Source organism: Muscardinus avellanarius (genome assembly GCF_963383645.1).
Source record: "Muscardinus avellanarius genome assembly, chromosome: 9".
Lineage (NCBI taxonomy): Eukaryota > Metazoa > Chordata > Mammalia > Rodentia > Gliridae > Muscardinus > Muscardinus avellanarius.
The window spans coordinates 9,461,634-9,474,525 of NC_137795.1; the positions used below are offsets into that span (position 1 = coordinate 9,461,634).

General features: G+C 43.4%; 1 protein-coding gene across 3 annotated transcripts in view; it reads left to right on the forward strand.

Annotated features, from left to right (window-relative positions):
• The window catches only part of CHN2 (chimerin 2), a gene marked incomplete at both ends in the record, with an annotated part of 270,186 nt that overhangs the window by 147,842 nt on the left and 109,452 nt on the right, over positions 1-12,892 (forward strand). For 2 of the 3 annotated variants that reach the window (XM_080700818.1, XM_080700819.1), the window contains one exon: positions 11,945-12,000. The exons of the other annotated variant lie outside the window; for it this stretch is intronic. In XM_080700818.1, coding sequence (XP_080556944.1) covers positions 11,945-12,000 — 56 coding nt within the window. The remainder of the gene's footprint in view (positions 1-11,944; positions 12,001-12,892) is intronic. 3 annotated transcript variants of the gene reach the window in all.

The window sequence follows — 12,892 nt, forward strand, 5'->3', positions numbered from 1 at the left end:
GGGCGCAGAGAGTGTTGACTTTCATAAATTATGCTCTTGGCCACTCACCTCAAGGCTGCGGTATCACGTGACAGTAACCTTCAAGACGTTCACAGATAGCAAGGAATAATGTTTGATCACTAAGGGTGACCCCTTAGAGACAGAGATCATGTCTGAGCACCAGTGGCCCGGTCGGCTCCCATCATGAAGACAAGCAAGGGCCATCACCTCAAGTTCGTTCTCTCTCCTTGCTATCAGATGCCTAAGTCAGGAATTCTCCACAGAGAGAGGAGGACTGGGTAAGGTAGAAACCCCTGTGTATTCAGGCTGCACTGCAAGGTGGCAGTAATAATAATCACTACTGTCTTTATTCTTGTTGCTGGTGACCAGTGAAAACCTGCCTTGTGCAGCTACAGTGCTGAACACCATTGCCCCAACACACGGGGACTGTGATAACCTCTACATCTCAGCGAGGCTAAGGAATTGGGCACAGGTGTCACAAAAAGTGGTATGGTGGACCCAGATGTAGCCTTGACCCATAACAGGAATCCAATACTTTCTTCTATTGAAATTATATGTATATATATATATATATACACACACATATATATATACATATACATGTGTATATATCAATAAATATCCATAAATATGTATTTATAAATCCACATATGCATACAAGAATCTAAGACTTTTTTCTATTGAAATCATATATACACACATACATACTCATAAATATGGATATGTACATCCATATATACATACATGTGGGAACACATGTATACATATACATTATAAATATGTATATGCATCCATCATACATACACATATTGGTAGATAGATAGCCATCTGTTGCATAATGACACCTTAATTAGCAATAGACCACACAACCGCCTACATGACAGTATGCACCATATAGCTTAGGTTTGAAAATATCCCCATCATTTAGTGATCATGATGGTATTATGTTATATATCTATATACAACGGGCACACACACATATACCTATAGGTACATGTTTGTTACAAAAACAACATTAAAAACAAACATTGCCGGGAGTGGTGGCACACGCTTGTAATCCCCGCGCTTGGGAGGCTAAGACAGGAGGATCGCACAGGTTCGAAGCCAGCCTCAGCTACTTAGTGAGGCTCTCAGCAATTTAGTGAGACCCTGTTTCCAAATAAAGTATAAAATAGGTCTGGGAGTATAGCCCGGAGGTAGAAAGCCTTTGGATTCCACCCTCAGTACCACAAAAAAAAACATTGAAGAAATACATAGAGCTGAGAGTAAATATTTCCTATAATCCACAAAGCAGCCTCCATCTTATATTCCAGTTTCCCCTCCCCCTTCCCAATGAATGACCTCTGTCATCTTCATAAAGCCTATCCCTTCTATTGTTGGAAACACAAAGACACAAAATGGTCAACAGCAGGGCATTTTTGCTGATGGTGGGTTTCTCCCCCCAGTGTCTTTATGCCATACTTGGTGTTGTTTCACTGGGTGAATATCTTGTCTTTGTCCCCTCGTGTCAGCACACACAGAGGCACATCGTTCTTTATCACAGAAGTCTGTTCCTCCGTCTGTGAAATGAAGGGGCCGTGCAGGTCTCCAAGGCCCTTTCTAGCTAGTGCCCTGCATTCCGATCTTCAGTGCTAATGACTTAGTAATTGGATATTTTTGTTTGTTTGTTTCCTAATGGAGTGTGAAGTACCCTGACAGTAAATCAGCTCAATATCTGCAGTGCAGGGTGCTGGTGCTTCATGACTTACTGGGCCCTGTGTACAGCCTCGCATACATTAACCGCCCTATAAATATTTGTTGAGCAAATGTCACTGCAGAGATCTTTCCTGAAGCACAAAGATGGCAGTGGCTCAGATTCACCTCGTATTTTTCTAAGTGACCTTGGGCCACCCAATCTATCTCTTAAGAGCACTTTTATGTCCTAAGGAAGCTAGAACGAACATTGCTAATTAAATGTCCACAATTTCAATTTTACCCTAGTGTATTGGGTTTAAATTTGATTTTTTAATCTTAAGATGTGTTTTTAAATTTGCTTTAGAATCATAAAACTTTATTAGCAAGAGGGCTGGCTTAGGCCATTTGATACAAACCTAATGGCACACGGAAAGTTTCTTTTTATTAAACCCACCTAATAGTCACTCAGGCTCTATTTGAGGGTCCCTGGTGATGTGGAGACTGTGTCAGCCATACACCAAAAACATGTCGGTCAAAGCCTTAAGAGACTATCGCTGAGAAAGGACCTTTTTTTTTTTGGCCTGGATTCACAAAGCCTTTGAGTTGGGGTGTTGGGGCGCTCTAAGAAGCACCTCAGAAAATTGTTATCAGGTTCCCAAGATGATCATTCACTCATTCAATCTTTCAGAGACACTTTCTGAATGTCACAGCATAAGTATTAGGAATTAATAGTGAAAGAAATGTTCCTCCCCCCGCAATTTACAGTCCAACAAGAGACACAGGGAAACCAAGAAACAAACTGCAAATGGGTTCTAGTAACTGAGTACTACTCCTGTGCCGCCTGGGACTATGAAGACTGCACAGAACACATTAAATTTTCATGCAGGTCCTGAAAGATGACTGAGAGAAGGAATCTGAGGGCCTTGCGGATAAAATATGCTAAAATGACATCATTTTCTTTAAAGTCCAACAAAGCTACCCGAATATTAAGTTTGTTTTATTTGAATTGGCTGGTTGGTAAACCTATTCTGAACCTTATGCCCATCACCAAGTCCTTATCTTTGAAATGCTCCCAAGTCCTCCTCTGAGAGACTGATTTTAGATCATGGTACCCAAATCATTAAAATATCCATTTGAGGCCAGGCGTGGTGGCGCACGCTTGTAATCCCTGCGCTTGGGAGGCTGAGACAGGAGGATCGCGCAGGTTCGAAGCCAGCCTCAGCTACTTAGTGAGGCTCTCAGCAAGACCCTGTTTCCAAATAAAATATAAAATGGGTCTGGGAGCATAGCGCGGAGGTAGAAAGCCTCTGGGTTCCACCCCCGTACCACCAAAAAAAAAAAAAAAATCAATTTGAAATCCATGTTCTTTCATCACACATATATTCTTTTAACTCTAAAAAATACTTGGTACTATCAAATCTTACATATAGTTTACTGGGTAAAGTACATGTCTGACATTGTATGAGACTTGTATGAGACGTGTTTTAAAAAGTAACAATTTGCAGTGATTAAAGAAGTATTAAAAGCCAGGCATGGTGGTGCACACTTGTAATCCCAGTACTTGGGAGGCTGAGAAAAGGAGGATCACAGATTGAAGGCCAGCCTCAGCTACTTAGTGAAGCCTTCTGCAACCTAGTGAGACCCTGTTTCAAAATTCATAATAATAAAAGAAAAATAGGGCTGAGGGTATAGCTTGGAGGTAGAATGCACTTGGGTTCTATCCCTAGTACCCCCAAAAAGTATATAGCTATGTCTGCATTCTTGCAGTCAGTCTCTCTCTCTCTCTCTCTCTCTCTCTCTCTCTCTCTCTCTCTCTGTACTGGGAATTGAACCCACGGGCATTCTGCCACTGAACTACAGCCCCAGAATTTTACTATTTTTACTCTGAAACAGGGTCTTGCTAACTTGCTGAGGACTTCACTAAATTCCTAAGGCTGGCCTCAAACTTATGATCCTCCTGTCTAAGCCTCCCAAGTACTAGGATGACAGGTATGAACCACCATGCTCAGCTGTCTGTGCTCTCTTTGACTATTATTTATTGACTATAATTTTGTTATTATTTGTTGTGAAGCATTAGTCTCAATTATGACATTATTTCTAAGAGATAAAAGTTTACTTCTCATGATGGGCTTCAAAAGACTGCTTTTAAGTTTTATTGTCAATTGCGATACTTTGGGCTACACGTAACAGAATATGCCACTCAATTACATTAATTGACTTAAGCAAAAAAAAACCCAGAGGCACTGGCTACAGGAATGACTTATTCTAGCAACTCAAATAACATTACCACAGCTCTGTACATTATCTTTTTCTTTCTTGGTTCCATTTTCCTATGGAATCAATGCTTGGCTACATTCATAACACGTTCTTCCCTTGGTATACCCAGATAGCTACCAATAACCCTGGGATCTTACTTTCTATTTCAAGACAGGTGGCAGAGAGACACACACTTCAAGCAAAGTCTCAGAATTAAGTGTCAGCTCTGACTGAATTAAGTTTCAGTCTGTTCATGACTACATCACTGCAGACAGGGAGAGTTGGGATACGCTAACTTTCCTAATTTGATCAGGACCCACCACTTGAACTTGGGGAAAGATCAATCCTATATAACCTGTATGATTGGAAAACTTTGGGTAATATTAGAGGGGGGAGTTTGAAATGGATTCTTGGGAGATAACCACAGATGTCAGATTTAGAAGCTTAAAAGAGTAAGGGGCTTTGGAAACCACTTTTCCCAAATTATATGTACTGTTCGTTGACATAATTCTTCACTTAACAAATGCATATTAAGTCTCTTCCTTAAGCCAGACACTGGGGCCACAAGGATGGGAAAGATTAGATCTTGATTCAAGGAGCCCTGGGGTCACATGAAGGCCTTAAGTTCCTGCCCCCGCCCCCAACCCCGTTCTTCTCCTTTTCTTTGAAGTGAACACTACCATTTACTGAGCTACCTGTATACAATAATCCCCAAGCATCATACATCTTCAGCTAACCCTCAGTTCTCAAAACCAAACCCCAAACACTGACACAGCCACTGAACTACAGGATTGGTCTCAGCAGCCTAAAAGAAAAGCTACTTTCAAGTTCAAAAATAATAATGAAGCCACTTTTGAAACTTTAGGCCAGAACTCTCTGAACTGCATGACCCCAACAGACAGATTCAAAAGCCAGCCATCATGGGTATACTCTGAAAGGCTTTCATTTGAAGAGACCAAATGCCAATTTGGCAGCAGGTGTGGTGGCTGACATCTCTCCCAGGAGCCTTCCCCCAAGCAGCAGGTGAAGCAGGAACTTCTGCCCATTTTTCTAAGGAAAAGTTTGGAACCTCCCAACCCTGATCTGCATAATCCCTGCTGCACAATCACCTGGGAGATAGTTAGAGTAATTACTTTTTGGCCCTATCCCAGAGCTCTGAATTGGAAAAATGGAGATCTACAATTCTTCAAAGCGCATGGCTTTTTCTTCTGCATGAGTGTACCTGGAATCCTCCTGGTTTTAGCCCCTCAAGCTTTGGCCTTGGGTTTGTCACAATGAAGAAGTAAGTCCCCATCAAGATGACTTTGGCTAGCAAGGCCAGGTCTTCCCTAGCAGCACAGGGTGGAGTCGGACCAAGAAAGACATCAGAACACCTTCAGTTTCCTGTTCAGATCCACAAATGTTTCCAGGAAAACTGGGAAGACCCAGACAGTGGGCAGGGTAGTACTGGCCCAGTGTAACGACCGTGTGGCCAGACTCGGCTCCTAGATCTGTGTGTGCTCTTTGGAAAGAAGGGGACTGCAAGGTCATGCCTGAGGAATCTCCAGGTGGCTGATGGGCCAGGCTTCAGCACCCCCGGGCTTTTATATACCACCCTCAGCAGCAAGTTAATTGTGTCCCTAGAGAAGGATGGATCGGGTTTTATTACTGAAGAAAGGGTAAAATGTTCAGGTTTCTCTATCAGCTTTAGACCTCTTTTAGAGAAGGGGAGCAGGAGATCCCCTTCTCTCTCTCCACATGCTCTACTGACCAGTGTTTCTGCAGAACAACTCACTTCAGCCCCAAGAATTCTCTCCTGTGCTGCAGAGTGCCTGGGGCTGGGGAGTGCCTGGGACATATTTGGGACATTGCTGTAAAAGCAAATTCCATCACATGATAGGTGGACGTGAATCACCCCAAAAGTGACATTTATTATTGCATGTTGCTTGTGAAACGTGTTTGTTGCACAAAGCAAATTCAAGAAGTGACATTTTCGGATCATATGACATGTTGCAGCTATATTAAACGTGTCTTGAAGTTGTTTTTTTTTTTTTAACAGATATTGATTCGGTGATAGCTAACCCTGAAAATGATGGACAGGCTCTCATTTGAAGCTAAGATAGAAAACCGGGTTCTGTTTTTTTATTTGGCTTCCAGGACAGTTGGTTACCACCTCATTATCTGTGTAGACAGACATTTAACCCAGGCAGTAAATGAGTTTCTCTGCCTATTTGCCAACTTCTATTGCTTGGGCCAGCATAGAACAGGTCTTGTGGATTCTGAGACCTTCTGACTGAGAAATAAGCGATCCACTGATAATGTCTTGCTGAGGGACCAGAAAGGAGAGTCACATCCCTGGCTTAAGAGGTTGCAGAGGGTCCCCACCTTCTAAGTCACCCTGCCTGGAAGTGTGAATGATGAACTACTGCTTTATTCTTTCCTGAAGCTCAGAGGGTTCCTAGAAGACAGCTTTGGCATTTGGGCTGTTGACACCGGAGAGGAACCGTCCAGAAATGGCCCGGTGACACCATCTTTATTTCGGTGAATGGCATCTCCATTTCGCAGTCACTTTCCCATTGAATCTGTGGCCAATTCTTCAGTCTTCTTGTACAACCAACTCACCTTCTCACCTGCATTTCCACTCCTGTTATCTTGACTCCCACCAGGCTTTGAATCTCTATTTTGTCTACAAAAATATCACCCTGAATGCTCCCAACCTCGCCTTAATATCTGTGAGACCATGGGTGTCCTCAAAGCCAGCAGGCGTCTCCTCCACTTTATGAGAGGAAGAATAAGTTGTCATGGAGGCTTCTTAGGCAGAGTCCAGTGAAAAGATGCTCATAATGTGTCCAGCACACAGTAGGCACTCAGAACATGGCAGGTTCTAGTCTTCTGAATGGCCCTATCCTATTCTTCTAAAACGGACTCCTCGCGTTGCCTTCCTGCTAAAATCCTGGCGCTGCCCCCTCATTGCCCTCAGGAGAGCATTGTGGTCCTTAGCAAGGCATCGTGGCCGGGCTCCGTGTGGTCTTCTCCTACCTGCACACCTGGGCTCAGCTGCCACAATGGCCGCCTGTCAAGCTCTCTGATCTCTCAAGGAGAATCCGTGCCTCTCCCTGGGAAGCCATCCTGGCCACCCAAGGAAATAGAATGACTTCCTCCCGTCCTCCTCGTTAAAATTCTTGCTCCATCTTGATTGTTTATTTCTCCAAGCACCTCTCCAGCACCAGGCTTTCTTTAGAAGGCACAGATTGCATTCCGACCCCTGGATCATTAGATGTAATGCATTTCAAATATGCAATAAGCATGTAACCTGTGTCCAGCACTATTCTAGGTGCTGGGAGGCTACGGGCACAGAGCAGAGGCCCTGTGCTACAGAGCTTCACTGGACTCAGGGGAGGGAGACAGGATAAATAGACCTATGTTTTATTATTAATGGTGCTAGTTGTCCTGAGTGCTATGAAGATACTCATATTAACCAGTATGAGGAGCAGAGGGAGGAGGTGGAGTTATAAACAGACAGGCAGGGAAGGCTTGCTTCCCTGACAAGTTACATTTAAGTGGACACCTGCATGAACCCATCTAGTTATCCTGAGGAAAAGCAGTTGGGGTGAAGGGGCCGGCCAGTACAAAGGCCTGGGGCCTAGGAACCCTACGCCATGTGTGCATGTATGCCTCTGCCATCTTGTACTCCATTAAGATGTAGGACTGCAATGCACCAATAAAAATAAACAAGCAAATGAATAAATGGAAATGGAAAATTTTACAGAAAGGTTACACTGCAGCTGAATGCCCTGGGACACAGATTTGCCCTGGCTTCATTCCCTCCCTCATCCGAAACAGCAGGGTGATAATGATGCAACATTGCCTTTTCTGGGTTCTTGTAAAGACTCCAGAGAGCATCCTTCTTGCCACATGGCAGGCAGGAAGTGTGCCGTGTTCCTTTCTCCTCCGCCCGCCTCCCAACTGCGATGTCTGGCGGGGAGCAGAGGCTCACGTGTCTGCAGATATGAATTGCAAAGGAACATTTAGCTAAAAATACTGCTTTCTCACCACTGGTAGGCTTCCTTTGCCTTTTCCATTAGAAACAGTGCTCACAAAGCCTTTCCTCCTCACCCTACATGCAACGTTGGCTTCGAGAGACCCTATAAGACATGCCTGTTGGGAGGCTGAGACAAGAGGACGGCAGGTTTGAGGACAGCCTGGGCAATTAGCGAGACTCTTGGCAACCTAGGGAGACACTTTTCAAAACAAAAAATAAAATAGCTCATAGGTAGAATGCCCCTGAGTTCAATCCCAGTCTTGAGGAGAAGGAGGAGGAGAAGGAGGAGGAGGAGGAGGAGGAGGAGGAGGAACCCCAGCAGTGGGAAGAGAAGAGTGGGCAGGATTATCAGGATGTGAACTCTGCAGTCCCACTTGCATCTATGCCTCTGTGATTCCAGGATCTGTGGCCCCTTTGGTTCCTGTGGTACCCATTAGCATCCTGCTAGATTGCAGCTTAGTAGTGCTGGGACTTTAATAAAGGGACTCCGTGTGGCCTCCATGGTGATTTAAGGGAGGCATGCTCAGTCTGGGGACAGTGGAATGTCTCAATGCTTTCTCTGTCTTCCCTTGGCCAACTGATTCTCATATTCCCTCTTTTCCGTAGCCACCTCTGATCCTCTCTCCCATAGCCCTTCCCCCACCTTTATTTTGTTTTGTTTTTGTGGTACTGGGGATTGAACCCAAGAGCATTCTACCTCTGAGCTATACCCCCAATCCATCTTATTTTTTTGTTTTGAAACAGGGTCTCACTAAGTTGCTGAGAGCCTCACTAAGCAGCTGAGGCTGGCTTCAAACCTCCCTCCTTCTGTCTCAGCCTCCCAAGTACTGAGATTACAAATGTTCACCACCATGCCCAGCTACTACTCCTTTTCTTAAAATGAAAATGTATGGTCTGTTTGTATGTATGGGTGTGTTTGTGTGTGTGAATGAATATATATATATATATATATATATATATATATATATATCATATATATATATATATATGTATACAGTCGCTCTTTGTGGGGATTGGTCCCAAGATCCCCTGTGGATACCAACATCCATGGACACTGAAGTCACTGATGTGAATAGCACAGTATTTGCACATAACCCACACAATCCTCCTGTGTGCTTTAAATCATCTCTAGATTACTTAATACCTAATACAATGCACATATGCAAATAGTTATTGTACTTATTGTTTAGGAAATAATGGGAGAAAAGTCATATATGTTCAGTACAGATGCAATTTAAATATCTTCACGCAGCGGTCAGCTGAACCGGAGGATGTAGAGCAGAGGATACAGAGGTCTGATCGTGCACTGTGTATCTTCTTGCTTTTTCTACTTGATAGAAGACCCTGAGTATCACCCATGTCAGTGTGTAGAGAACCTTCCCCGTCTTTAAGGAACATGGCGTCTATTGGGATACACACCAAGTTCACTTAACAGCCCCATTCTGATGTGCACTGTAACCCACAGCCTTGAATAGGCGGCATGGGGCCAGCGCCCGTACCTACTGACTAGTTTCATCTGTATCTCAGCAAAGCCGACTGAATTCTTTTGAAAAGAGGCTGTCGTTTTATTTCTATTTCAGTCTATAGCATCTCAACCAACACGGGGATGCAGAACTAAGCAAAGTCAAGCATGATCCTTTTCCTCATGGTAGGACTTACAAGACTGAGGGAGAGAGAGAATTCCCTTTAGAGCTTACATCAATAACCACAGAACTGTAATAGGATGCCACGTAAAGGAAAGCACAGTGAATTATATGAGCACGGAGTAGGGCGATGTCCTGGGGCCTGGTGTGAAAGATGTCAAGAAGGACTTCTTCAAAAAGTTGATATTTTAACTGAAGTCACAATGAGGAGGGACAGATAACTAGAGGTGGAGAGGGAGGAGGATGCCATCAGCCAAAGGACTAAGGTCGAAGGGCACACTGGCGTCTAGGAAAGGGGAGGAAATTAACTTGGCTGAGCAGAGCGCATGATGAATGCTGATGCTGTAGAAGTCCCAGAGGCAAGACTGTTTAGAGGACTGTGCCATGTTAAAGACTTTGATCTTCATCCCTAAGCAATGGAAAATCAGGGAAGGTTTTGAGCAGGGAAGGTGAATGATCTGATTGACATTTTAAAGTAATTGCTCAGGTCAATCACCAGATAGAGAACATTGTTGACAGTGTTAACGGATATGAATGGGCAGACTCGAGGGACTTTCACAGCAAAGTGACAAGCCTAAGGACAGCTGGCCTTGTGAAGTTGGGGTAAGATATCTAGAAATCTTGGCTGAAGAAACCAAATGGTGTTTGGTCCTTCTCTGGTATCGGGATTCTGGAAGAGGCCTAGACTTGCAGAGAACGCTCCTCACCTCAACTCAATATGTGTTGAAGTGCACTCGGGAGGAATCTGTAGGAAGGTAAATATTCAGCCCGGGCTTCTAGGAGGAGGATTCTAAGAAGAGACGGGAGCCCTTTGCATGTGGGTGATAAATGCAGTATTAGATGAAGAATAATGTCCTTAAGAGGAAGAAAGCAAATGAAATCTGAAGAGGGTTTAAGATGAGCCTTGAGTATCTCCTGTGAGCCACGGGCAGGCCAAGGAGGATTCAGCAACAGACATGCAAAGAGAACACTGAAAACAGAGGCAAAACCTTCCACGCATGCCACGGAAGGACACAGCACAAGTCAAATGTATGCGCTTGCATCCATGGGCTCCTAGGGAAGGAGGCACATCTTTCGTCCACCCAATCCCACTTCCTATAGCTTGGCCCACTAGGATCTGTGGGCTCTTTCTCAAAAGAGAGGTGTTTAGAGACTGCCTTTTTCTTTGTCGTTTTTGGTGTCCCTGTCTTTGTTGAGCTCTGCTTTCATCTTAGATGTAGAGATCGTTGTCTTTAAGTGACATGGGCACCATCATTTGTGTGTGTGACCTTAGACACGTGGCACGATGACACCTACTAGAGGTTTGATAGCTGCTCCTCTGTGCTACAGCTGGGTAGTATAGTCTTCCTTAGCTAGAAAACAGTAATGTTTTGCTGAAGACCTCAGGGAGCCTGAATTACCATAGACATTCTGTCACTTCATATCTGATAGAGTACGACTGTCCGCCCTTCATCTAAGATGCTTTTTCTTTATTTTTGGTCCTAAGAATAAATCATAAACGTGTGCTTATCGTAATACATATTCTCTCTGTGTGGTAGAACACTTGTCTAGCATCTGGGAGGCTCTGCGTTCCATCCCCAGTATGGGGGGGGGAGGTAGGGGAGTTGGCTGAGCAGCAGAAAAATCACTTCTCATAGTCTGAAAAAAACACAAATAATGATGTGATAAATCATATTCAGTTACCTGCTTCCCTCAGTGCTTTAGCCTGAAAGTGTATCATGAAACAGGTTAGAACAGAGTTATTATTATTTAAGATGTGAACAGGCCCAGTAAAGAAGAATAGCAATGGCAGGAAAGTAATCAAATGGCTGAGAATCCATGGTGATATGTGGGGAAAAAATAAAGGAAAAAGAGAGAGAGAAATGATGACTTGGTGTCTCTTCACTCAGAGGACCAGTTGTCTGTATGTAACTGTAGCGTTTCAGAAAATGATGCTCCTAACACCGCTTCTTTTCCTGCTATGTCAAGAAATATCGGCATTTAAATTCAGGAACGCTATTATATGATCTCACCACTCAGGTACTCACAGCAGAGCCTCATCTCTAAAATGGTCCAAAGAATTTCAGCTCTAGCGAGCCTTCCATGAAAACCGTAAAATGAACAATGCCAGTAACAATAATGACACCAAATTGGCCATATAAGAGTTTTTTAAAAATCAATTTTGCCAGTTTACGTTCACGGTGACTCATTTCCATATAAATGATCTGACTTTATTAGAATCCAAAAAATGTGCCTGGATTCCCTCTTCTTTTTATTTTTTCACAGTCCTGAGGATGAATGAGGTGAAAATGTTTAAAGCCATGTAGGTCTATAGTGAAGTTTTCTAATTATATTTTTATTTTGTTGGCAGTGTACCAGTTACAGCAAGAGGCACCTCGTCCCAAGAGGATCGTTTGTCCCCGGGAGGTGAGTGTCCACCTATTTCCAATGCACCTTGTTAAATGTGAGGAACTGTCAGCACTCTGCTGATATCGGAGGGATTTCAGGTTTCCTGGGAGTTGATTTTTATTAATGTCTGAGTTAGAGTGTCACCAAATATAACATCTTCATAATCTATATTTTGAAAGAAGACATGGCTTTAAAAGTACTTACAAACTAATTTCAAATAGAAAGCTTTTCATTTTTTAGATATTGCAGAGGTAATTCAAACATCCTGTGTAACGTCCACTACCCCCAAACTCAGGATGTTTTCTGGACGGTTTTCGGCGGTAGTGGTGTTACTGTAGTTTTGATTATGTTAGCATTTGTGTGTGTGAAGCATTTTAAACAGAGAACAAGTACAAACAATACATACTTGAGTACTCTCAAAATCCATAGTTAGAAGTTGGGCATGGTGGCACACTCCTATCATCTCAGTACTTAGGAGGTTAAGAGAGGAAGATTGTAGATCCAAGACCAAGACCAACCTCCACAACTTAGTGGGACCCTATTTCAAAATAAAAAGGGCTGAGGGTATAGCTTAGAGGTAGAATAGGCTCAACCCCCAGTACCAGAAGAAGAAAAAAATCCATAGTTAGCAAATCTTTGTTCCATAATATTTACTTGACCTGTATAAAATAATAAAGCTGTACATGAAACATGACTGTCTTAAATCTTGGAGATAGCTTTAAAAATACACCAACTCATAAACATCCTGACCAGCTCACTGAAGTTTCTCCAGCCCCTGCTTCACTAATCATTTCTTTAGTCACCTGGGGTACCAGCAAGATTTCCAGCTGGGCGTGGTGGCCATGTTTGTGATCCCAGCATTTGGGAGGCTGAGACAGGAGGATCGTGGTTTGTGGATGGCCTCGGCTAC